Source organism: Erpetoichthys calabaricus, chromosome 13 (assembly GCF_900747795.2).
Source record: "Erpetoichthys calabaricus chromosome 13, fErpCal1.3, whole genome shotgun sequence".
NCBI lineage: Eukaryota > Metazoa > Chordata > Cladistia > Polypteriformes > Polypteridae > Erpetoichthys > Erpetoichthys calabaricus.
The window spans coordinates 134,880,581-134,908,512 of record NC_041406.2 but is presented as its reverse complement, the minus strand read 5'-3'; the positions used below and the strand labels follow the sequence as shown (position 1 = coordinate 134,908,512).

Here is a 27,932-nt window from a genome sequence, read left to right as displayed (position 1 = left end):
TTTTGAAGTTGGTGGATACCACTGATTTCCTTAGGAAAAAATTAAAGATGTCATGCCACGTCACCTGATTCCAGTATGTACGGTAATGTGCTAACAGTATTTCATCATTATGAGATCTACTTTTCTCTGAAATCAGAAAATATAGAAATGTTAGTTATTTGAGGGAATGATGTTGATTGCAACAACATTTTGTAATTATTTAATTCAGTTGGATTTACCATTAGTTTTTCTGAAGCAGCACACAATTTAGATGTTATTGTTGATACTAGCATGTCATTTAAAACACACATTACAAAACTATCCAAAACATACTTTTTCCATCTTAAAAATGTTGAAAGATTAAGATGTAGGCTAAATGTGCATTTATTTTTAGTATGATTGACTATGTAAATGTAAAGAATAATTATTATTATTATTACTGAAATGCGCTATTCACTGGCTAATCTACTTGTTCTTAACTGTCTTCCAGTTGCGCTTACGGCTGATTTAAAAGTCTTCTTTTAACATGTAATGCTTTAAATGGTTCCATGAGGTACTGCACATATGGCAAGTTGGCCACATGTCGGCCACAAAGGAGAGGAAATATCTCTGGACAGCGTTACAGTCCACTGTAGGGTAGAAGCGCACACACAAACACACACACTCTTTAGGGGACAATTTAGCGTCACCAATTCACTTAACCCATTGCTGGATTCACACAGATATACATGTAAACTCAATGCTGGGAGTACTCATGATGCAATCTCGTGACTCCATACTATGAGGCAGCAGTGCTAGCATCAGAGTGCACATAATTGATTAAAATGAGAGTATTTAAATTGTTAACTGTGTATTTTTAAGTGTAGCCTTAAAAACAAGAAAAAATACATTTAGGGTTTATTTTAGTAACACACAGCACCCATACGGAGGTGGCAACTCCTTAAATTCCATTCATGATATTAATATCTTAAGTTCACATTCACATAGGTTATGCTTCCTCCATTCTCCCATGGTATGAAAGTAAATGCATCATTCATGAACATGACCAAATGTATAAGATTATTTGAAATGTAAATAGGAACTTGGTATTAGTTTTAGAACCAATTTTTTTGACAAACAGACATGACAAAATAAGGACTAATGTGGAAGTTTACTCTTTCACCCATTATGCAGGCAAACTGCACAATTAGTACATTTTGCTTGGATGACAGGATATTTTGTTCACTTGTTTGCCATTTTACTTTAATAAAGACTAGGGGGCTTCGCTGTCTTTTCGCTTTTACCTTTTCATCAATGTTACATTGAATTTTGATTCCATGTTTGGAAATACATCATGACAACGCAACATATAACTACCCATGAGTGAATATCGTTTCTTTCTATCTTCAAGAAATGTGTCTGACATAAAAACGCATGACTTTTCCAAATCTCTTTGCATAAGCTCTTGTCTCGCGGAGCTTCCAGTCCCGGGCATGGTTACATCGCTTGGCACGAAGACTCATCTTGTGTGACGTGAAAGTGTCTCTGAGACTATCATGTCTCGTCTTCTTCCAAGATTTTTTTTTTTTTTTTTTATAAGAGAGAGATAAGAACTTATTCTTCTAAAAATCTTCCTAATAATTGTGACAAACTAAACTAAGAGACAGTAAATAGCAGTTGGCATTTCTCAATTACACACTGTTAAGAAGAGCAAGTATAGAAGGCCTACAACTAAAACTGTAGATTTTTTAACTTTGTAATGTTTACTTTTCATTTTTAACCTTTTTACTTGCTAAACCTGAAATACAAGGATATTCAGTTTCTACAAACTATTTTCTAGTGTATAAGAACTGTTATTGTTCAGATTTCTAAAAAGAATTTGATTAAAAACAATACTATGAAACATTCTACAGTACACCTAATTTAATCAATTTGCATTTCCAGTTATCACAAGTGAGTGAAAAGAATCACAGAGTATGCACAGGTCATGGCCCACTATTTTTCTAGAACCTTTTTATTGCCACTTTTCATTTGTTGAGGTTCTTTCAGATGAGAACTACAGTACATCTATACAGTATGACCACTAAATTAAATATACCATGAATACTTCAATTTTCATTTTCCTTAGAGATATATATGAATAAAAAAAAAGAAAATGCTGCATGACACACAATTTCACTGTTCAATTAGGTTTAAAATATCTCATCTTTCTTGCTTTTGAAATAAATTTTATAAATTAAGATTTGTGCAGAACATCTGAATCATCTAAAATTGCACACAATCTTACTAAAAATAAAGACAATTGGATAGAATAGAATTATGAAATGCAGATCTTCTAAAGCATCTATAAATCCCTTACCTTATCACAGAACACTTTAATCTGGGAATATCCCCTATGAATTGGCTTGTTGCTTCGGTTGTTATAGCTGTAAGTATCAATCTGAATCATGAGTGGTAGTCCTTTTACCCCCTTCTGTGAGGAGAAGTCTGTACTTAGGCAATTCACTGTGATAAAAATCTAAAATAAATAAATAATACAGAATTCACAAACATAGAACCATGTAATAAAATTTTTTTTTAATTCAATACAGATTCTACATTATTTTCATCAGTATGTTAAGGTTCCTTGCAGTTACACCTACTAACTTGTACTCATTTACAGGCAAAATTTTCCAAAGGACATGCATATTTAAGTTCCACATTACACATGTAGCATTTATTGTATGCATGGCGTTAGTCTCATCTGTTACAGGAGATGGATGTCTGAAGCGGAACTCCTTTAGCAGTGGTGCTATTTTTTTTTTCTTTTTATTATCCCAAGGGATCCTGTATTTACTCAACCCAAGGAGGCTCAATTACAGTATCTGCAAGGATATAAACATGACTGGCAGGAAAGGGGTTCAGAAAAAAATGGTAAGGACAGCTAAAGCTTCATCCAAGCCTAAACAGGCTTCAAGTCCAAGATCAAGGTACGACCTTTCAGAAACTGACCTGGAACAGATAGGCAAAACCACAGATTTCTTGGGACTGGATGTTACTGTATCGTCTCCAGTCAAGAGCAAAAGTGGGAGCGATTGTACAAGCAGGCCAAGATAGCTCGTCGATTCCAGAAGATTCTTTGAAGCAGAAAATGGCCTTAGCTTCCATGTTGTTGGGTGCTCCTCGTGAGCCAGAACCATCAACTTCAACTAGGCTTCCCACGTCATCTGCGGAGCACGGAGAGGATCGAAACGAGCTGAAGGTAATGATTGCCGCAATGGCCCAAGACATAAAGGAACTCAAGAAAAATATGAAGAAAGAAATAAAGGACATAAACAAGACAAACGAGAAGCTGCTTCAGGATATTAAAGACCAAGAGAAATGTTTAAATAAGAGATTTGAGGCATCCTTTAAAGGAATGCTAGAAAAAATTGAACAAATACTGTAAAGGAAAATGCATCCAAGTTTGAGAATAAACTTCGAGCACTTGGTGGTCAGATGGAAGACGTTAAGCAAACATTCACAATTCATATTGAAACAGCTGAACAACTGGCATCTACCGCTGACAGAAAAGCAACGGCTACAAATTCCAAATGTAAAGCACTCAGAGACAGACTAGCTGCTCTGGAAGATGGATACAGAAGGAATAATATTAGAATCAAAGTGCTCACTGAGAATTGTGAAAGTCCAAATCCAGTGAAATTTGTAGCTGAACTTTTCTCTAAAATAACTGGAGAGTACTTGAAAAGTATTTATTGTACACAAACTTGGTCATGCTAGTAGCCGCAAAATTACAATGAAAACCTGAATAGCATCATTGGTATTTTGACAGTAGGTACAAAGCATTCACTTTTCCAGTCAGCTCTTCATTTCTTTAATACCATTGTCATATTTATTTTATGCTTATCAATATGTATCTCTTCTACTCAAATTTGTGCGTACGAGTATTAATCATAATGTTAGTTTATCAGGATGTTTCAAATATAATCAAGTGAAAAACTACCTTGACACTTTATACACAGAAAAAGTGCATGCAACATCGACAAGCTTCTGTTCCAAGACAGCCACTTCCCCCAGGAAAACAAACTCAGTCAGTGTCAGGTGCCCCTTCAATGTAATAGGAACCACAGCATAGAAAAGTGTGTACATTGCAACAGGTACACATGTCGTAAATATAGGAAGGACAGTCCTTGGGTGTGTGGGAACTGTTAACATTTAAATTTGATGATTGTATATAGCGCGCAACTGACCTCTCTGTACTATTCTTTCCTCTCCATGTCCTGGAGTACAAAAGAAACACCACCATGCACCAAAAAGTGGAGACTGGGCAAGATCAGGGAAAAAAAAAAAAAAAAAAAAACGTGGTCACTGATTACAACCGCAAGAAGGCATGAGAATGCATATGAATAATATGAATAATGTTGCATCAGTGCCACAATGTTTTCCGAAATGTACTATACAGGTCATAAAATGAGTTATTCCAAATATCATATATACAGTACCTATGTGTCTGTTTTTTGTCAGTGCGGATTTGACATCATGGACCATAAGGTGCATACTAATTCAGTGTGAGGAGGAACACTCAATAAAACTGAATAGAAACAATTTAGTGACGATGACATACCAGAAAGGCATGATACACCAGTGTTTGTGTGTCAGCTTTTATCCCTCCAGATCAGAGAATTTCCAGTTCCACTGTCTCAAAACACCACTCACATCTACAGTTATTCCCAGTTTCAGATAAAAACTAGCAGCATCAGTTCTGTGGCAGGGGGTAGGTGTTGTATCATGATCGTGAACGAGAGAATAAGAGTTAAAAAAATAAAACACTAACTTTTACAAGTACTATAAATTTACACTGGCTGTTACAGACACAAATCAAATGTATGTTTTTATTGTATGTATGTATGTATGTATGTTATTATTGTATGGATGGATGGATACTTTATTAATCCCAATGGGAAATTCACAATTCACAGGGTGTATAATATTAACAATAAGAGCAGCTCACTACTCAAAACGGTAAACTTGCCGGGGAGCTGGTTTCAAACTCGTGACCTCTGGATAATAAGTTAACAGTTCTTACCGCTGCACCATTGAAACTGTCGTATTATCCTTTCACCTTTTGTGAAAGTGTTTATTTGGTATTTGGACTTCAGCTTTCACACATTATACAGTTCATGTCTACATATTGTCATTTATTACTAAAACATGAAAAACGTTTCTGTTTTAACTATGTGTTTACATAGATTGCTGTAGACACGGAACACACATGAAATTATTTACTCTATGTGTTCGGATTCAGCGGGTTGGAAAATGGATGGATGGATGGAATTCTAGGTAGCTCATTCCCATATAATCAAGGCTGGAACTGGGAGAACTTCTTGCCCATTCTGTGGTGGTGGGGGGAAATAGTATAGCAGGCTGTTTGACACATTTACAAGACAAAAGACGCTGATGGAGAGGTGTGAAGGGATTTAAGGTGGGCTGGGTTTACGAGTTCGTAGGGTTTGGCAACTGTAGTGTTAAGTATTTTTAGATAACAAGGTTAACAAAAAACACTCATTCACCTTGGCCTTACAACTAGCCACCCAGCCTGGAATAAAGCCACTGCTCAAGCACGGATGAGGATGGTGGTGGAGGAAGTATGTCATCAGGAGGAGGCTGCAAGGTGGGCCAAGGCAGTCTCCCTTACCAAGCAGGGGCAGTGGACATGGTGGGACAGTGTCGAAAGGAGAAAACTTAGCTGGAACGATGTGTGGGCCATGGAGGCGAGGAGTCTGAGCTTTTCCATTAGAGCCACTTATGACGTCCTGCCAACACCAACCAATCTCCATCAGTGGATTGGTGAAGATCCAGGGTGTGCCCTTTGCTCCAGGCCAGCCTCCCTCCGGCATATACTCACAGGGTGTAAGACCAGCCTCACCCAAGGGTGATACACTTGGCGTCACAACCAGGTCCTAAAGAGCCTTGCATCCACAATGGAGGAAAAACGATCTCTCATCAATGCCCTTTCACCACCAATATCTAATCACCCATGGACGACTACCTTTGTCCAAGAAGGTGCTACAGTAACCAGGAGCAACTCCACGCCATCGGAGAGAGGCCAGCTGTGCTTAGCACGCGACTGGAAACTGTTGGTAGATATTGGCCAACAGTTGGTGTTTCCTCCGGAGATTGCCACTACTACCTTGAGACCTGACATGGTGCTCTGGTCCCCTTCCTTAAGGAAGGGTTACATTATCGAGTTCACCGTACCCTGGGAGGATTCCGTGGATGAGGCATACGAGCGGAAAATATCTATGCTATGCTGAGTTAGCTGCTGAAGCACAACATCGCGGCTAGACCATGGAAGTTCGCCCAGTGGAAGTTGGATGCAGAGGGCTTGTGGCAACATCTACCAACAAATTGCTGGGAATTAGGGGCCAGAGCCAGCACGCAGCCATCAAAGCTGCATCAGAGGCAGCGGAGAGAAGTAGCCAGTGGCTCTGGATGAAGAGGAATGCCCCCTGCTGGGCTCCCAAGTAACAAGCTTAGACTGCCATACATAGGTTCATAAGATGTCAGTCATTTGACACCAAAGCGACTCTCATGACTAATTGGGCATGGGATGCAAGTTTAGGGCTGATCACCTTATAGCTGTCCGCCTCTGGTGAGGGTGTATAGTGTGAAAGGCCGAAACACACCATGAGCCAGAGGAACACTACTGATGATGCATCCCAATATTCTATAAACTTCTCCAAGTCTACCATTCATCGACAACCGTAACTGAATCTATTGTACGTGCTTGCACAAGGATAGTAACATCTCATTCTGTGTTTCGTAATCACCCTTAGCACACTTGTTTTGTTATACTTGTACTTTTTGTGAAAGTGTTTATTTGATATTTGGACTTCAGCCTTCACACATTATACAGTTCATGTCTACATATTGTCATTTATTACTAAAACATGAAAAACGTTCCTGGAGTTGTATAGGGTAATTAATACAGTATATCGTTATTTGGAATACATGCATTTCATATATGTTCTGTGTCTATAATGATCTGGGTAAGCGTAGGATGAAAGGAAATGCGAGAAATGCAAGAAATGCTGAACACATACCTAAAACAGAAACTTTTTCATGTTATAGTACCAATGAAAAAATTTTGACATGAAGTGTATAATGTGTCAAGACTGAAGTCCAAATATCACATAAACACTTTCACAAAAGGTACAAGTATAACAAAACAAGTGCATTTTTATTCAAGAATATAATTAGGAAAAATAAATTGGGTTAGGGTACGATGCTGACACAGACTGCTTGGGTGGTGCAGTGGTAAGAACTGCTGACTCATAATCAAGAGGTCGCCGGTTCAATTCTGGGCGCTTCCCAGAATTACTGTTTTGAGTAGTGAGCTGCTCTTATTGTTACTATTATACAATAAAAACGTACATTTGCTTTGAGTCTATAACAGTCGGTGTAAATTTATGGTACTTGTAAAGGTTAGCATTTTTTTTTTTTTAATTCAGATTTTTTCTCTCAGTTACTTTCACGCACCCCCTTATCTGACAATGTTAGTTTTCAAATACAGACGTGCTATAACACAGGTGAACTCAAATGAGGATGAGGGTTCTATATCGGAGAAAGAGAACAGAAGCCCTCCCCACACAAAACATCCAGTCACACATTAGAACAACGCAGCTGCACCAGGCATAAAGGCAAAAGATGTCACCATTTGGATGCAGAAACAGGTCAGGCATCTTCCTGCCAGTCAATCTGATACACGCATGTCCTTCAATGAAACAGCAGGGCTTACAGAGCTCACCAAGGTTTTGTGCAAAGTCCCATTTGTGATTTTGTGATGGTCTTTATATGAAAAACATTTATATGTTACTTATATAAAAGCCACATCAAATGTTGTTTACCTTGATTTATTTACTTATCTTCCCACCGCGTAAAGTCAAAGTAGACTGCAGAGCTTCCTCTGTTTCATCCACACAGCCATGCTGACAAAGTGCTAGAATGGGGTCATTATTTCCTACTTTTAGTTCATCCAGTCATTTCAAATACAATTGAATTTCTTAAACAATATTTCTGGTGGCCAAGCATGTCTAATACGGTAAAAGACTTTATAGGGTGAAGAGGTAGGAGGGAGTTTATTTTTCACAAGATCTTGGATTTGCATAGAAAAGGCACCACTATTCAATATTTGGTGGATTGGAAGGGTTTCAGTCCTGTGGCAACGAGCTGGCGCTCTGTCCAGAGATTGTTTGCCACCCGCAAGATGCTTGCTGCGCCGTGCGTGACCTTCGATGAAATAATTTATTGCAGCAGTACTGTCTCTCTCAAACGTACTAACCCTCAATTTCTGTCCTTCCTTTTCTTTCTCCAAGTAACCAATCGACACACAATCAGCTCTGTAATAGATCTAAAGCCATCTATAAGCTTAGAATAGCCGATTCTTCAGAAACATTTATGGAACATTGAAATATCTTTGTTGTACATGTTTAATTATTTCATCCATCCATTCCAATCCCAGCAAACATACAGCGATAGGCAGGAACAATCCCTGAATGGGGCGCAAGCTCATCACTACTGCTGCACCACTGTATCCTTACATGTTTAATTATTAACAATATTCATTATTTAAATTAAGTAAAAATGTATCTGTATAATGTAATATACATACTTTACAGCATTTCATCTTAAAAATGATATGAAGAGCTCCAAAAAGATAGCGCTTGGAAATCTAAATCAACTTAGAAGCCAGTCGTCATCATATGTAAATACAAGCTTTTTAAAGTGGCTCAGGATGTGCAATATTATAGTGCAAGTTTACAGGGAGGTGATTGTACTTTTAAGTGCAAACGGTTCTACCAGGAGCACTTGATGGACTGATTGAGTGTGTTTAGAGCTCTTGGGATGAAATTGTTTCTAAACCAGAGGTCCCTACAGGAAAGGCACTGAAGTGTTGTGCCGTACTGTATGGACGAAGTTCAAACAGACTGTGCGCATGGCTGAGGCAGCGTGTGCTAGATGCTGTATCCCAATAATCAGACCATCTGCTGTAGAGCTGTGATTCCACACTACGATACAGTGAGTTAAATACTCTGAGTTGTGCACTAAGAGTGACAACGCTAGAGCAGCGATGGTATTTGGAATAGTTTGGACATTCCATGCATCATTATATAGTTACAGGTTGATTACAATCAGATGCCTTAAAGACGATTTTCTGTGGAGGAATATTTTGGACAAAATTAAATATGGAAATAAATCTACTGTAAAAGTAAATCAAGCAATACACAAGTATAAATATAACACGAAATGTTTTTGTTGCTTTTTATTTACTTATTATTAGTAACGCATAAAACATGAATGAAATACATCTTCAAAACTAAGCTGTCATTTTCACCCATCAAAGTTAACAGGATGGGTTCTGGGACAAACAGAATGTATAGCTATGGAAATAAGAAGTTTGATTAATGACTACATTTAATGTGTTTTAGTTATCACAGGCAATTTTATATGCCCGTCTTATGTAGACTCCTGGATTACATCACTTTGTACTCGCAGTGAACCCTTTTTTTGTGAAGCGCTGTATTCACAAGGGTTGTATTAGCTGTTATTTTCCCATGTGTCTTTTAAAGAATACTGAACAAGTCATAAACACTTTGTGCTTTACAGACATATTACAACCAAAGAATGCAAACGTACTGATATGAAAAATATACATTAAAAAGAAAAAAAAATCATATGATGCAAATGTACTATACATAGTGCCGAGAGTATTTTTACTACATGACAATTTGTTTTCGATCTTATGTTTGTAAAAATTTATTTATTTGTATGGAATGTTGTGTGCTTTTAATAAAATCAATAAAATAAAAAAGTGCTTCCTTCTATAATATCACAAGACCAGGCAGGATTTATTAAAGGTAGACACTTGACTTCTAATCTTCAACATTTCTTTAATATAATATACTCACCCAGTAAAAGCAGTTGACATGGTTGAATGGGACTACCAATTCACCACATTGCACAAATTTGGGTTTGGCCCAAATATATGTGCATGGATCAGACTACTCTATACCAGTGCAGGAGCTTCCATTTATATTAACAGCATTATTTCATACTACTTCAAACTAGAATGTGGCCCCTTTATCATCATTGCTGTTTGCAATTGCTATTGAGCTATTGGCCATTCACTTTTGAAATGTATCAGAGAAAATATCACTAGATGCAGATGATATGGCACAGTATATATCAGACCCACAAATGAACGTACCAGCAGTCCTCAAAGTACTAGCAACATTTCAAAAGATATGTGGATTTAATTAGAATAAAATAATGTTTTTTTTCCACTGAACTCTCTAGCACATAATATTAGACTGGACACCATCCCATTTATTTTAGCAGATCAGTTAACATACCTAAGGGTAAACATCCATCCATCCATCCATTTTCCAACCCGCTGAATCCAAACACAGGGTCACAGGGGTCTGCCGGAGCCAATCCCAGCCAACACAGGGCACAAGGCAGGAAGCAATCCCGGGCAGGGTGCCAACCCACCGCAGGACACACACAAACACACCCACACACCAAGCACACACTAGGGCCAATTTAGAATCGCCAATCCACCTAACCTGCATGTCTTTGGACTGTGGGAGGAAACCGGAGCGCCCGGAGGAAACCCACGCAGACACGGGGAAAACATGCAAACTCCACGCAGGGGGGACCTGGGAAGCGAACCCAGGTCCCCAGGTCTCCCAACTGCGAGGCAGCAGCGCTACCCACTGTGCCACTGTGCTGCCTAGGGGTAAACATCACAAGGTAATACTGTATAAACATCTTGTTCAACAAAAATTTTTGCTATCTGGCCTCCATCCCATATTAGCAGGGAGAATCAATACGGTCAAGATGAACATCCTCCCCAAGCTTCTATTTCTATTACAGAGCGTCACCATATACATTAAACCATTCTTTAATAAATTAGATGCAATTATAATCTCATTTATTTAGAATTCAAATCATCCACGCAACCAAAGACCTAAGCAGACCTAAAGCAGAAGGGGGCATGGCACTACCTAACTTTCATTTCTATTACTGGGCAGCAGAAATAGAAGTTATAAAGACCAGAAAATCGACATAAACTGTTGAATATACACAAGCCTGGTCTGCAAGAGAAATAAAATCTTGCTGTACTTCTATATATGCCATGTTCTGTGCCCCAATAAATACAAATTATCACCAATGTACTAATAATCCAATTGTCCATCAATCACTCATAATATGCAACCAATGTAGGAAGCACTTTAAGAGAAACAAGCTCTTATCTGTTGGACATTTACATGATAATCACCTTATTCTGCCCTCTCAAACCTACACAGCAGTTAATCTTTGGAAAACATCAGGGATTAAAACACTTGAGAGATTTGCATGTAGATAATGCCTTTGCATCTTATGAACAATTAAACTTCAAATTTAACTTCCCATCAAAACAATTTTTCCACTACTTTCCAATCAGAAACTTCACTAAAAGGAACCTGTCCAATTTTCCTCACCTCCCACTCATTTTATTCCAGAGGCAATAATGATCAGTCTTAAAGACTCAGACAACATTCAATAATTTATAAAAAAACAAGGTATGCTGGGGAAGGATCTTTCACTTAATATCTCGGAAAAGGAGCGGAAGGCAGCCCTGCATAGAATTTACTCCAGCTCCAAATATGCAAAGCATTCAATCATCCAAATTAAAATCTTTTGGTGAGCACATTTATCTTGTTTAAAATTGTCAAAAATGTACTCGGGGGAAAGATTCAACATGTGAACGTTGCAATTTAGCTCCAGCCCCACTGGGCCACATGTTTTGAGCGTGTACCAAAATAACATCATTCTGGACAAAAATCTTTGAATGTCTATCAGACAGCCACAGTGTCACAATCACTACTAACCCAGTAACAGCCGTGTTTGGTGTACTTCTGGATGTGCTTAAAGTGGAGAAGTACAAATTGGTCGTAATTGCTTATACCCGCTATTAGCACATAGACTTGTACTGCTCTTAGAATCGGCATGATGATAATATGTGCTGCCCTCCTAGAGTGGGAGCAAAGTAAAAAGAAAATAAATAATCTGGGGCACGAGTGACCAACACTACTTTCCTACTACACTACCTCAAGTATAGAGTAACACCAGTGAAAGCAAGGTTAAGTAAAAAATTATTATTTTAAGACAATACGCACACTTACTGTAACAAAAAACCTATAAGCATAATATCGGAGGTGCAGTGCTCTCGACACCCCCCCCCCCCCAACACAAATCACGGCACACAGTACTTAAAAACATACACTACTAATACAGAAATTTGAGCAAGAGAAACAAAAAAAATGTATTTATAGTCCTTTTAATCTTATCTGTACGAAACTGTTGCGCTCAGTCTGTGGAGGGGAATGAGGCGCCGACCATACCTCCTATTCTGGAAAACGAACAGATTAACAGTTCCTTGTGCTGGCCCATCAGGTTCTCTCCCGAATACCTTTCACCCAAACGTAAAAATTAATTTGTCTAGAAATGAACCCGGGTTCACCTGACGTTATCCATGAGGTGTACAGTAATCCCTCCTCCATCGCGGGGGTTGCGTTCCAGAGCCACCCGCGAAATAAGAAAATCCGCGAAGTAGAAACCATATGTTTATATGGTTATTTTTATATTGTCATGCTTGGGTCACAGATTTGCGCAGAAACACAGGAGTTTGTAGAGAGACAGGAACGTTATTCAAACACTGCAAACAAACATTTGTCTCTTTTTCAAAAGTTTAAACTGTGCTCCATGACAAGACAGAGATGACAGTTCCATCTCACAATTAAAAGAATGCAAACATATCTTCCTCTTCAAAGGAGTGCTTGTCAGGAGCACAGAATGTCACATAGATAGAGAAAAGCAAGCAAATCAATAGGGCTGTTTGCTTTTAAGTATGCGAAGCACCGCGGCACAAAGCTGTTGAAGGCGGCAGCTCACACCCCCTCCGTCAGGAGCAGACAAAGAGAGACAGAGAGAGAGAGAGAGAGAGAGAGAGAGAGAGAGAGAGAAAGAGAGAGAGAGAGAGAGAGTTTGTTTTTCAAGCACAAATCAATATGTGCCCTTCGAGCTTTTAAGTATGCGAAACACTGTGCAGCATGTCGTTTCAGGAAGCAGCTGCACAAAAGATAGCAACGTGAAGATAATCTTTCAGCATTTTTAGACGAGCGTCCGTATCGTCTAGGTGTGCGAACAGCCCCCCTGCTCACACCCCCTACGTCAGGATCACAGATAGTCAGCGCAAGAGAGAGAGAAAAGTAAGCTGGGTAGCTTCTCAGCCATCTGCCAATAGCGTCCCTTGTATGAAATCAACTGGGCAAACCAACTGAGGAAGCATGTACCAGAAATTAAAAGACCCATTGTCCGCAGAAATCCGTGAACCAGCAAAAAATCCGCGATATATATTTAAATATGGTTACATATAAAATCCGCGATGGAGGAAAGCCGCAAAAGGCGAAGCGCGATATAGCGAGGGATCACTGTAAATCCTTTCCCTCTTGCCTTTTTCTGTGATGGCATTTTCCTCTCTCTTGGGTCTGTGCTTTTTCTTTTTTCTTTTCCTTTTTCCCACCACCCATTTACATACTGATAGCTCCTCCCCGTACTGTCTGTTGGCCCTTGAAGCCAGGTGCTCCCCTCCCCCGGTACAATGGACTGGCCTTACAAATTTAAGGCATTCCATTAATAACAGAAATGGGAAAAGGTACAAACTCAAAAAATAATTGTCGGCGTTAATTAATTAATGTAACGAGATAATAATGCATGAACTGGTCCATCCCTAATTTGTATATTATGTACAAATTAAAAACCATGAACAACAAATCAAATCAAATTAATAATATATTGAACAACGGTTAACAGAAATAGATTTCTATCAACTTTTGGGCTATGTTTTGTAACTAATACTTGTATACAAAATTTGGTTGACCTAAGTGGAAATGTACTCAAGTTATTGTGTTTACATACACACACATACCCAAAAATGGTATTTTTGGACTCAGGAAGGTCTAAAACATTGAGAAATGGAAATTTTTGGAGGATTCCAATATTTTCCCTATACTTTGTATACGAGAAAGTCAGGGATGTCTAAAATGTCAAGATTCATCAAAATGTCGACATTGAATCTTTGGACGATTTCAATACTTTCCCTATACTTTATATACGAGAAAGTTAAAAAGGACACTTTCCTATCTTTGTTGTTTCTAAAGATTTGTGCATGTTGTAGTCTTTCCTCTATTTCTCTGGGGCAGGGGTTGAATTATAGTTTGTCAAATTTGGCATTATTGTATGGAATGTTGTTTTCTTCAAATGCAAATCAATGAAATAAAAAGAAATGTAAGAGAATTACAGGAAATGTGTTGATAGATCCTGGAATTGAACTCAGTGTCATTGTAAGAAAGGTGAACTGGTAACCCCGGACAGGGGCAGAGAGGACGAAAGTACCAGAAACCACAATACACAGATTTTGTATTAGATAGAACTAAACTTGAACAGAAATCCAGATTTGAAGCTTGCAGTAGGAAGCTGAAATTGCAGGGAAAGCAATGGCAGAAAAAGTGTCTGTGGAAATTTTAGGATGGAAGGCCCCATTGCATAAAAAGATTATTAATGAAATATCAAAGAAGTGGCACAAAAGAATTTAACACTCACTGGCCTAGACTAGGTTCATTTAATACAGCACTATGCAAAGACATGATAGGGTGTATATAAAAAAGAAAAGAACAGAAAGGCAGAATTAGAGATAATGCAGATATTTATACTGTAGGTTAAGCCAAGAGAAGAGAAGCAGCATTGGCAGACAGTACTTTAAGGAAGAAAAGGAAAGTAGAGAAGAATTAGAGGGAAGGAAGACACCATCAGATATGCAGACAAACACAGTGCATGAATGCCCACTGATAGAAGGGAAAATAAATAGTAAAGGGTGAATAGAACTGAGAAAGAAGATCAAAAGGTACCAGTAAAAAGGATAGTAAGTATAGATACCTGGGAGCTGAAGAGAAATAGCAGTGAAGAGACACTGGGGAAAACTGGGTAAGTGAGGAAGAAATGGCTGGATGACTTTAATAATTGAATAAATTCAATAAATGACAGTTACCAACATTGTGTTACAAAAATTGAAGGACGAATGAGAGATGAAGCAGCAACAAGGACAAACAGAGGTTCGCAAAAGATGGAAAGGATAAAATGAGCGTATGAGGATATGATTAATGTATTGAGAAGTTAGAGTGCTGGAAGAATGCTGAAAGATTGTGTAAAAAACTATAATAAAACAATTCTGCAAGAAGGAAGTTATAGAAGTATCCGCAAGAATCAAGAGAGTGAAGAAAAGGTTCAGAAAGGACATTTCAATTAGAAACGAAAATGCAGAAAGTGAGCTTACCCATGACAGAAAGAAAAAAAACAATAGCATACACACCCATGATGAAGAGATGAATACAAGAAATAAATGAAACGATGATGAAACATTGAAAATGGTATGACCAAGCAGAAGTCAACTTCAGTCTTTACCAAAGATTGCAACTATGACCAGTCATGACATACAGAATAACCTAATTGAGGCTGCAGCTACTCCTCTCATTTGTAAAATAAAGAAGGAACTACATGACGCAAAGCATACGTATTACATGGTTTTAGCTAACAAGTGTAAAGATCTTTTCAAAAGGGAACTTGTAGCTGTATGTCTGAGTTTTTCATACAGGGGGATCTATTAAAGCAACGGCTGTGGGCTCTGCAGAAACCAGTGATATGACAACAGAAAAAATAGCTGCTAAAATCAGCTAGACCTGGGATTATCAGTAGGCTTTGATGCCATCTCAAAAATGTCCCAACACAAAGGTGGTGTGCAAACTGTTTTGAAACATACTTTTATGCAAGCAGTATATGTCCACTGCCATTCACAACACTTCAATTTAGTGTTGTCTGCTGTCAAGAAACACCTGGAGAGATCCAATTTTTTTTTTTTAACGGCAAATGCCTGGCATTTGTTAATAGATAAATAGGTACATGTGATTTTTCTTGATAAATAAAGAGGTTTATACTAATTGTGCATCCCCTGAACTGGAAAGGGACGTTGATGCACGTTGGAATTCTAGATTGGGTGCTGTGAACAAAATAATTTATCTGTTTGATGTAATTTTGAAAACCCTGATGGAGTTCATAGAAAATGGAGGTTGGACTATAATAGATGCATGGTTCCAGCTTCAACAAATTCAAACAAAGAAGTTCACAGTTCTTTTTGTTGCGATTTCAATGCTGTTTGAGTTGTCTGAATTAATCAAATTCTTAAAGAACAAACTGGAATGCACAGCAATGAACACAATAGATTCAATGAAATACTAACAGTAACAAATGAACTAATGGAAAAAAATGATACAGAACTGTCAAGGGAAAAAAAACACCGGAATCAGTGTGACAATTTAGTGGTAACCACATAATTTGGGAAATCCACAAGAGTGCCTTGTGATTTGTACATTACTTGGTATCAAATTCTCGATTACCAAATACACAAACTCAACAGCAAATTTCAAGAAAATTTGTTTACGAGTCTTGAAAGCTACCAGAGCACTGAGAACAAACATTGGAAATGACAAGAGAATGTGCCTTTCCCCTGAGCAATTTCTACAGTCTTTGCCTCTCAGAGGCAGAATTGTCCGGTTTCTAACAGACTTCAAGGTGGGGGACAAAAAGAGATGTGCAATGTCATTATCGAATAGAAGTTTTTGATTGCTTGCAGTGTGGACATTTTCCCAAGCCTTCACTTCTTAATAAAAATCTGCTAAAATTCTGTTTACAGTGCCACTCATACCATGCACAGTTGAAAGATTACTTTCAAGCATCAATAGCAATAAGACTGCTACTCGGAGTACAATGCTGACAGCATGCCTGAACTTGAGTGTCCTGTCATTCAAGAAGGAATTAGCAGACTCTTTGGACTATGACGCATTGATATATTAAAGACTAAGCCCTGCTGACTCCTGTTCTAAATATTCTCAAAGGTAGGCAGTTTGTTTTTACCATCTATAAATGAATTTAAATGTAAACAAAAAAAAAAAATATATATATATATATATATACCGTATTTTTTGCACCATAAGACGCACTTTTTTTTTCCCAAAAGAAGGTTGGAAATGTCTGTGCGTCTTATGGAGCGAATATTGCGTCACAGACCATGATGTGTATTACCTGACAAAAGTTGACATCCAGGGGTAGAGGGCGACAAAACTCACTGTTACGTTACAGGCATTCCCTCTGTGCTTGAAGGAATGTTAGACTCATTGACTCGGCATCTAATCCTTGCATGTGCGTGAGTTGTGAAATGTAAACAAAGGCAATATGGCATCTACATCTCATGAGGGAGCGAAGCGAGTGCAGAAAACAAAAAAAAGCAGACGATGTTTTGCGCATTATCACTGAGTCGGACTCTGGACTCGACAGATTACCAGCCGCTGGACTACTTCAGGCTGTTCTTTCCTGAAGCTGCCTTTCAGCTACTGTCAGACGAGACAAACAGGTATGCAGAGCAATTTTTTGAATCGTGGGCTGTGCTTGCACCGCATTCTCATTTTTCAAACTGGAAACCCACAACAAAACACGAGATGAAGGGCTTTGTGGCATTACAAATATAGATGGGACTAGACTGGTGATATAACTTCAGGGAGCATTGGTCCAAACGTGCTTTGTCCCCTGGTGGCTTTGGACAGGTTATGTCGCGTGATGATAGGTACATGATGCTGCAAAGTGATTGTGAGCAACTGAGCTTAATAAATTCTGACACTAGCGATGAGGAGTTCTTGGGGTTTCCATAAAACTAGAAGAGTGCTTGAACCTTAAAGTCTCTCCTTATTTGTTAATGACAGTGATGATGTTTCTTAATAGTGCTGTTGAATTTACATGGTTGAAATATTATTCTGCTATATTTTATTAAACATATTAGTGCACCATTTGGTTCAGAATATTTTTTTTCTTGTTTTCCTCCACTAAACCTAGGTGCGTCTAATGGTCAGGTGTGTCTTATGGTGCAAAAAATACGGTATATAAAAACTCAGGTTTTTTTTTTTTTGTTTTTCTTTAAAACTGTCTCTTTAATTTACAAAGGAATGACTGAACTTTTACAATTTTTTTCTTTTTTAATTAATATATACTGTAGGTAACATCAATTTAAAAAATTAGGCCCTCCCTTTTATGAAAGCCTGGTACATCATGCCTGCTAAGAGAGCAAATTTAATAGGGATGCAGGCATCCAGCTGCACAAAACTCCCACTTGCATTCCAAACTAAGTGATTGAACTCCAGCTTGTACCAGTATTGGCCTGGACTTCATCTGATAAGAAAGGTGTCAATCAGGAGTTGCACTGACATCTCTTCAGAGGCCCCTCTGCAGACCACTTGAGTCAGAAGGTGTGAAATGGACTCAAGCAAGATAAAAGACCTATAATTCAAGGGATGACAATTAAGATGGACAGAAGATGCCACCTATTAGAAGACAATGGTTTTGTAACTGGAAGTGACTTTAATCTAATAGGGAGAAGGTTCGACCAAAACTTTCTGCACCATCCTGAAGAAACTCTCTCTCTCTCTCTGGGATATTCGCTGGACACTTACTGTACTCCCTGTGATTCTCTAAGGGAAGAGGAACTCTCCAAAATGACTGAAAAAATCTGAATCTCATTTTTTTTTTAACTGAAAAACTATGAGCCTCTTCCTTGGAGAGCCAAATTCAACAAACTATTATCTTTGTGGACCATAAACTGAGAGCCAGTCTGCCAAACCAAAGCTGTGTGCCAGTAGTCTAATCAGATTATTTGGGACATAATGAATAATATCTATACCACACGAAGTGGCAAAAGACAGCAGAAGGCAAGCGGAATTTAATGATTGTATATAGCACAGAATTGACCTCTCTTTCTCTGACCTATTCTTTCCTCTGAATGTCCTGGAGTACATAAGACAACACCATGCACCAAAATGTGGAGACTGGGCAAGATCAGGGGAAAAAAAACAAAAAAAACAAATGCAGTCACTGACTACAACCGCATGAAGGTATTCGAATGAATATAATGTTACATCAGTGCCACAATGTTTTCCGAAATGAGTTATACAGGTCATAAAATTAATTATTCCAAATGTCAAAAATACCCATGTCTCTCCTTTTTTGTCAGTGCAGCTTTGACATCATAGACCAGAAGGTGCATAAAAATTCAGTGTGAGAAGGAATACTCAAGAATAAAATTGAATAAAAAAATAATTCAAGTGACAATAAAATACCAAGAAGGCATGATTCACCAGTATTTGTGTGTCAGCTTTTATCCGTCCACATCAGAGAATTTCCAGTTCCATTATCTCAAAACACCACTCACACCCACAGTTATTGCCAGTCATGTACACCGCTCACATCCACGTACACAGTATTCCCAGTCCCAGTCTCATTCACACACAAGATCTGACACTGCTTTTCAAATAAAGAGGTGGTATAACAAAGCAAGTTTGTTATATCACATCTTTATTTGAAAACTAACAGCATCAAATTTCTTGGCGTGAACGTGACTGAGAGAATAAAACTAAAAAAAACCTAACAAGTACCATAAATTTACACTGGCTGTTACAGATTCAAATCAAATGTATTTTATTATATAACAGTAATAAAAATAGCAGCTCACTACTCAAAATGGTAACTGGAAGACCCGGGAAACGAACCTGTGATCTCTTGATTAGGAGTCAGCAGTTCTTGCCGCTGCACCACCCAAGTGGTCGTGACAGTGTCGTACCCTAAATAAACTTCTTTTTCTTCTGTTAAAATCTTGAATTAAAGCACACTTGTTTAATTATAGTGTTTATTTGATATTTGGACTTCAGTCTTCACACATTATACACTTCATGTCTACATTTTGTCAATTATTACTAAAGCATGAAAAATGTTTCTGTTTTAGCTATGTGTTCAAACAATTCCTGCCCTGCATTTCCTGTCATCCTACATTTTCACAGGTCGTTGTAGACACAGAACACACATGGAACTCGGATCTGTCGGTAGGGGGAGTAGGATAGCAGGCTGCTTGTTGCTTGTGCTGATTGACACATTTGCAAAAATATATAGTAATATATTTAATATTGAAATATCTCTCTATTATAAAAAAAAATCTTGGAAGGAGACAAGACGTGATTTTCTTGGAGAGACACTTACACGTCCCGTGAGACGAGTCTTTGTGCCAAGAGATTTAACCATGCCTGGGGCCGGAAATAAAAAACAAAGAGTAGATGACAAAGTAGAATGTCGTAAAGAATTCAAAAATGTTGGCATGGTACACATGCAGAACAGGTTAGAGATATTGGAAGTACGAAAATTCAAAAGTCTCAAAAAAAGGATATGAAAGATCACATTAGCGCAAACAAACGGAAATTATTACTCAGTGAAATAATGGAACAGCGAAAAGAGATCGAATATATAGTTCGGATTTAAACTTTAAGTCAGAGATTTGTAGATCGTCTAATTCATGTTGCCATCAGGGGGAAAAAAAAAATAGTGTTTCTTCCCAATGAAGAGGCATATCCACGAGAATTAAGATTCCAAAAATGCTGATGCGGTACACATGCAGAGCAGGTTAGAGATAATGGAAGTACGAAAATTCCAAGGTCTCAAAAAAAGAATAGTAAAAATTGCATTAGCGCAAACAAACACAAATTAATACTCGGTGAAATAACGGAACAACAAAAACAGATCGAATATATTGTTCGGAGACTTGTAGATCGTCTAATTTGTGTTACCTGCGAGAATAAAAAGATTCCAAAAACGTTGCACAGAATGAAGTCCCATGAGACGGAGAATTTTAACATGAGTTTCTTTTAAGTCACGCCATACTTACAACCTTTGGAAGCAAGTCCCGCTAGACAGTGACTTTTGCTATTAGATTCTTTCAAGTCACGCCCTACTTACAACTCTTTTCAAACAAGACCACGGTTATCTAACCTCAGTCATGTGAATGCTTTCGTCAGACACACTTCCTGCACTCTCAGCTCTTATAAATTTTATCAGGACAATAATTAATACGTTCTAGATGACACATCAACAACTAAGAAGAAAGAGCATGGACAAACATTCGAAACAGTCATTTTATTTATTAGAGAGAAAGAAATGATATTCACTCACAGGCAGTTATACATTGCGTTGTCACGATGCACGTTGCATTCCCCTAACTGAAGTGGCATCAGATCGGGTGTGAATTTATACTGCCGATGTTAGTTAGAGTCAGATCAGTAGGGGGGGTGGGGGGGGCTGGAGGGGAACGGGAGGGCGAGGGAGAGCGTGAACGTGACAGAGAATAAAACTGAAAAAAAGCAAACTTTTACAAATGCCATGCATTTACAGCTTATCTGATGCTGTTCGTTTTCAAATAATATTGCATTAGTGAGAAGATGTTTTCTGATTGGTGCTATTGACGTCATAATGATTTCTTCAAAGTGTCATGTGCATTTGTCTCGCTCTTATTTGTCAAGTGCTGTATTGACATCATGCACAAGAAGGCGTGAGCTTATATACAGTGTGAGCAGGATCACGCAGGTGGCCGGCTGCTTGTACTATAACACGCTTGACTTGGCGGTGATCAACACACACGTACTGTACAAGGCATGCACAGGGGCCACTGAGAAAAGAAGAGTGTTCTTTGCTCACCTTGCAGGGTACTTAGTCATTGCTTCTTACAAGAAAAGGTGAGGGATAAAGCAAAAGAGGATGCAACATCGACAAGCTTCTGTTCCAAGACTGCCGCTCCCTCCAGCCTCTTCAGTGTAATAGTAACCACAGCACAGAGAGAAGTGTGTACATTGCAACAGGTACACATGTCGTAAACATAGAAAGGACGGTCCTTGGGTGTGTGGGAACTGTTAACATTTGAATCTGATGATTGCATATAGTGCGGAACTGACCTCTCTGTACTCTTCTGTCCTCTGCATGTCCTGGAGTACAAAAGAAACACCACTATGCACCCAAAAGTGGACAGTGGTAAGATCGAAGGAGAAAAAAAAAAAAAAACGCGGTCACCGATTACAAGTGCAAGAAGGCATAACAATGAATATGAATAATATGAATAATGTTGCATCATTGCCACAATGTTTTCCAAAATGTACCATACAGGTCAAAAAATGAGTTATTCCAATTATCATATATACCTATATGTCTTTTTTGTCAGTGCGGCTTTGACATCATGGACCATAAGATGCACACTAATTCAGCGTGAGCAGGAACACTCAATAAAACTGAATAAAAAAAATTCAAGTGACGGTGAGATACGAGGAAGGCAGATTCACCAGCGTTTGTGATATTTGTCCATCAACCTCCACACATTATACAGTTCATGTCTACATTTTGTTATTTATTACTAAAACATGAAAAACGTTTCTGTTTTAACAATGTGTTTACATAGATTGTTGTAGACACAAAACACACATCAAATTAATTCCCCTTACAATTCTAGGTAACTCAATCCCAGATAATCATTAAATACTGTATTATCTATACTAATAAAAGGCAAAGCCCTCACTGACTGACTGACTCACTCACTCACTCATCACTAATTCTCCAACTTCCCGTGTAGGTAGAAGGCTGAAATTTGGCAGGCTCATTCCTTACAGCTTACTTACAAAAGTTAGGCAGGTTTCATTTCGAAATTCTATGCGTAATGGTCATAACTGGAACCTGTTTTTTGTCCATATACTCTAATGGAGGAGGCGGAGTCACATACCATGTCATCACGCCTCCTACGTAATCACGTGAACTGAAAACAAGGAAGAGATTTACAGCACGAGTCAAATGCGGGAACGAAGGTAAATGACGTTAATTGTTGAGTGTCTTTTAATACTGTGTAAGCATACATATTAACACATGTGCAATTAAATGTGTGCATTTACGGGGTGATTTCTCAGGCTTAAAAGCTCGCCTTTTATCAAACGCGGGAACAAAGGTAAATGACGTTAATTGTTGAGTGTGTTTTAATACTGTGTAAGCATACATATTAACACATGTGCAATTAAACGTGTACATTTACGGGGTGATTTCTCAGGCTTAAAAGCTCGCCTTTTATTAAAAAGGTAAATGCAAACTGTTTTCATTCTCAAGGGCACAAACCACATTAGATTTCATGCTCAAGAGTAAGCTCAGCACACAGCTTGGTCATATTACAACCGGAAGTGGCGAACTGACAACGTGGTATACAAAGAGATCCTTAACAAATAATTATTGATTCATTTTCCCTCATTTTAAAAAGGTTTACTTTTCTTCTTAATAAAAATTAATATAAATTTTATCAAAACATATCGCGTCATCACGCCTCCCACGTAAGCACGTGAACTGACCCGCTGCCGTTTGCAATGCCATATTCACGAGATACAAGTTTAATGAGAAGACACCAGGTATAAACGACAGTTTGGATCACTTTGTAACAGAGTTAAAATTGCTGTAGCGAGAAACTTTTAACTGCCGGGTCTTAGCTAACATTAAATAAACCCGCGGACATCGCAACATCACACAAGAGAGCGGCTCACGTGAAGTGACTGAACGCAGCAGGAGTGATCACTTCGATGAATCAAACCTGTTCAAAAAACACATTACACAATTGATAAGGTACGAAAACAATATGAAACTGATTGTGGATTTGCGTACAGCCACTGAAACTTTGTGACGGCACGAGACTTCAGGTCACGTGTCTGCAAAAGAACCTCATTGAGGCAACTATTTTTACTGGCGGTGGCTCAGGGGAGAGAGTTTTTATTCCTCGCATCCCTGTTATACCCTCTGATCTCCCATTTCAATTCAAACGCCTCCAATTTCCACTAAGGCTCTGCTTCGCAATGACAATTAATAAGTCTCAGGGACAGACCCTACAAAAGGTTGGCATTGATTTGAGGCAGGACTGCTTTTCACATGGCCAATTGTACGTTGCATGCTCAAGAGTAAGCTCAGCACACAGCTTGGTCATATTACAACCGGAGGGGCGAACTGACAACGTGGTATACAGAGAGATCCTTAAATAATTATTGATTCAGTTTCCCTCAGTTTAAAAAGGTTTATTTTTCTTCTTAATAAAAATTTTAAAGTAGTACTTCGCCGCTGCAAAGCGCGGGTATTTTGATATATATATATATGTCAATATATATGTAGATATGTATATATATATGTGTATATATATGTAGATATGTATATATGTGTGTGTATGTATGTATGTGTGTGTGTATATATATATATATATATGTATATGTATATATGTATATGTGTGTGTGTATGTATGTGTGTATATGTATGTGTATATATATGTTGATATGTGTATATATATATATGTATATATATGTGGATGTGTATATGTATATATATGTATATATAGATATGTGTATATGTAGATATGTATATATATGTATATATATGTTTATGCGTGTGTGTGTGTGTGTGTGTATATTATATATATATATGACAGCAACACTCATAACAATGACAACACAATTACATATATATATATGTAGATATGCATATATATATGTCAATGTATGTATGTATGTATGTATGTCTAGATATATATATTGTCACGCACGCGCGATTAGGGAGCCGCGGAACGACCTAAACTGTTGCGCAAAAGCATATACCAGACGGGAATGGCGGAGTACTAACCTTTCTCTCTTTATCTCCAACAGAAAGAAAGACACAACACCGCCATGAACCTGCTGAACATGGATTCCCAACACGCCACTTCCGCCTTTCCTCTGTCGCACCCCAATGAGGTCAGCAGTCCCATCATCCATCTCGGTTCCTTCCCAGCAGTGCTTCATCCATTTCCGGTCCCTCCCTCATAAATGTTCCCCCCGTCCGCCATGATGGCGAACGGTGTTATGACAGTTGTATTGTTTTTTTCGACTGATTCCACTTTTCCCACAGTATATGGGGCCGGAAAACCCCAAACCTTTTTCTGACTTCTTGTGTCTTTTTTACAGTGGCGTAGTCGGCAGGATAGAAAGATTGTCCGAACATGTCAGAAGGACAAGAGCTAAACGAAGTGCTGTCCGGGATGGCTGCCCAAATCCAGAATCTCCGGATCGCACATGCAGAAACAACGCGGGAACTTGAAGCAACCAAGGCAAGGCTGACAACGGCAGAAGCGGTAAGACCGGAGCCCTCCCGACCTCCGCCTCCTCCGATGGTACCGTTGTCCGAAGCAGACGATATAGAATCGTACCTCGGCATATTTGAGAGAACTGCCTCTCGCAACAAGTGGCCGCGAGCGGAGTGGGCGTCCATTTTGGCTCCGTACCTGAAGGGTGCTGCGCAGCGGGCCTATTACGACCTCCCCGAGGAGGAGGCCGCAGATTACGACCTCCTAAAACCAGAGATCCTGAGTCGCTACGGCATCACTACGGACCAGTAGGCGAGTGAATGGCGAACCTGGCAGTTCAACCCCGACCACCCTGCCCGAGCCCAGGCTTTCGAGTTCTGGAGCAAGATGGGGCGTTGGTTAAGACCAGAAGGTCCCCAGGCACGTAAAGTAGTAGAGCAGGTGGCGTGTGAGGGCTTAGTGAACGCTATGCCGGGATATCTCGCCCAGCAGGTCCGTAGACACCCCTACAAGGACATGAAAGGACACTTGGAGGTCCTGGAGCGTCAACTTGCGGTGCACCGAACCGGGGGATCGGAAAAGTCGGCTCGTGGTGCCCGACAGGGACGGTCCAGTCACTCCGAGCCCACACGTCGCGCGGCGGAAGCACCGCCAAAAGCCAAGGACAGACCCGGCCCGCCGCGCTGTTTCAAGTGCGGGGACCTTGGTCACCTGTTGTCTGCCTGTCCTCTGTATCAGCCACTCCAGGAGCCAATGGACTGTACTTGGGCCACCACAGAAAGGTACTGTGCTCTGTCAAACCCTCTGGCTATTCCAAATACGGGAGTGGTTTTAGTTAATGGTCATTCTGTGCTTGCATTATTTGATTCCGGCAGTAACATTACCATTGTTGCTCGCCGTTATGTTTTACCGCAACAATGGTGGTACCAGTATGTCAGTGTAACTTGTGTACATGGGGAGACCAAGTCTTATAAGTCCGCAAAGTGTTTTTCTCATGGAATGGTGGCTTGTCTCGATTAACGGTCGCAGTTTTACCCGAGCCACCTTTTCCTGTCATTTTGGGACACGACTGGTCAGATAGCAACAGCGGGAAACAAATAACCACTCCTAGGGCTAAGTTGGGCCTTGTTATGGGTACGCGAAGCACCACCCCCGCGGCTCCCAGGCCGTGCACACGGGCGAATGCCGTAGACAACAGTGACCGGGGGGAAGAGTCTCTGGCGTTGGACCCCGACCCGGAAGAAGATCCGGGCGAGGGCACGAGCCAAGGAGTCTGCAGAGCTCCCGTACATGCGGACCCGATAGACTCTATGATCAATTAGTTCCGGTCTACCCCCGCGTCATTTAAAAGGGAACAGTGGAATGATGATTCCCTAAAAAACGCCCGGAATGCAATTGTTTCAGTAAATGACCATTTGTCCGACAGTTCCTTGCCACCGGAGCCCTACTTTGTATTAGAACATGATCTGTTGTATCGAGTCGCGAGTCACGAAGGTGGAGTGCGGAAGTTATTGTTAGTGCCGTGAACCTTCCGGCGGGAGGTTTGCGAACTGGCACACTCCCACCTCCTAGGTGCCCATTTGGGATCCGAAAAAACGCTGGTGAGAATTAAACAGCGGTTTTATTGGCCAGGAATAAATGATGAGGTCCGACGTTTCTGTCATTCCTGCCCGGAGTGTCAGATCCGCCAGATTCCTAGGAGGGACCGCGCTCCTTTAGTTCCTATTCCCCTTATTGATGTTCCCTTTGAGAGGATCGGTATTGATCTTGTAGGTCCCCTAGAACCTTCGACCCGTGGCCAAAAGTACATATTGGTCATGGTAGATTACGCGACTCGATACCCAGAAGCGGTGCCCTTACGGTCCGCTACTTCTAAGAATATCGCACGGGAATTAGTCAGGCTCTTTGCACGAGTGGGAATACCTAAAGAAGTCCTCACGGATCAAGGTACTCCCTTTACTTCGGATACGTTCAGGGAGGTTGCTAAGTTACTTAAAATTAAACATCTGAGGACGTCTGTTTATCACCCGCAAACCAATGGTTTAGTGGAGCGCTTCAATCAGACGCTTAAACAGATGTTACGTAAGGTAGTCAGCGAGGACGGTTGGAACTGGGACGAGCTTTTGCCCTTCGTGCTCTTTGCTTACCGGGAAGTCCCACAGGCCTCCACGGGTTTTTCCCCCTTTGAACTTTTATATGGACGTCAGCCCCGGGAGCTTTTAGATATATTAAAAGAAGGCTGGGAAGAGGAGGCTCTACCTGGCAGTAATGTTTTGGAGTACATCGCGCAAATGCGCGATAGAATGAACAAAATCCGACCCATCCTAAAAGATCACATGACCCGTGCTCAAGCAACGCAAGCCCGGTGCTATAATAAAAATGCTTTCCTCAGGGAATTTCTTCTCGGAGACCGCATGATGGTACTTGTACCCACATCCCACTCTAAATTACTGGCCCATTGGCAGGGTCCTTATGAGGTTAAGGAGCGGAAAGGGCTGGTGGATTATTTGGTGAAACAACCAAATCGTAGACCTGCCGAGAGAGTGTACCACGTGAACTTGTTAAAGCCGTGGAGAGATAGGGACGAGGCTCCACCCTCCGGTACCGCCCTCTCCCTTTGCGCAAGTAAACTCACACTTAACCTCGGACCGGACTTAACCCCATCACAACGGCTGGAGCTGGAACATGCTATCCATGCCGTCCCTGAAGTGGTTAGCGAGTTACCTGGCCGTACTTTGTTGATTGAGCACGATATTGTTACTGACCCGGGGGTGGTAGTCAGGGAGAGACCCTATCGCCTCCCGGAAGCAAAGAGGACAGAAGTGGAATTGGAGATCCAAAGGATGCTGGACAT

At 39.8% G+C, this 27,932-nt stretch overlaps 2 protein-coding genes across 2 annotated transcripts in view; one reads left to right on the top strand and one right to left on the bottom strand.

The window, feature by feature from the left end:
* grhl2b (grainyhead-like transcription factor 2b) overlaps positions 1 to 27,932 on the bottom strand; it is a 338,201-nt gene that overhangs the window by 143,138 nt on the left and 167,131 nt on the right. Inside the window, 1 exon segment of the mRNA XM_028817651.2 lies at positions 2,318 to 2,476. Coding sequence (XP_028673484.2) covers positions 2,318 to 2,476 — 159 coding nt within the window.
* The window catches only part of LOC127529991 (uncharacterized), a 205,018-nt gene that overhangs the window by 116,064 nt on the left and 61,022 nt on the right, over positions 1 to 27,932 (top strand). The gene's annotated exons all lie outside the window — the stretch shown is intronic.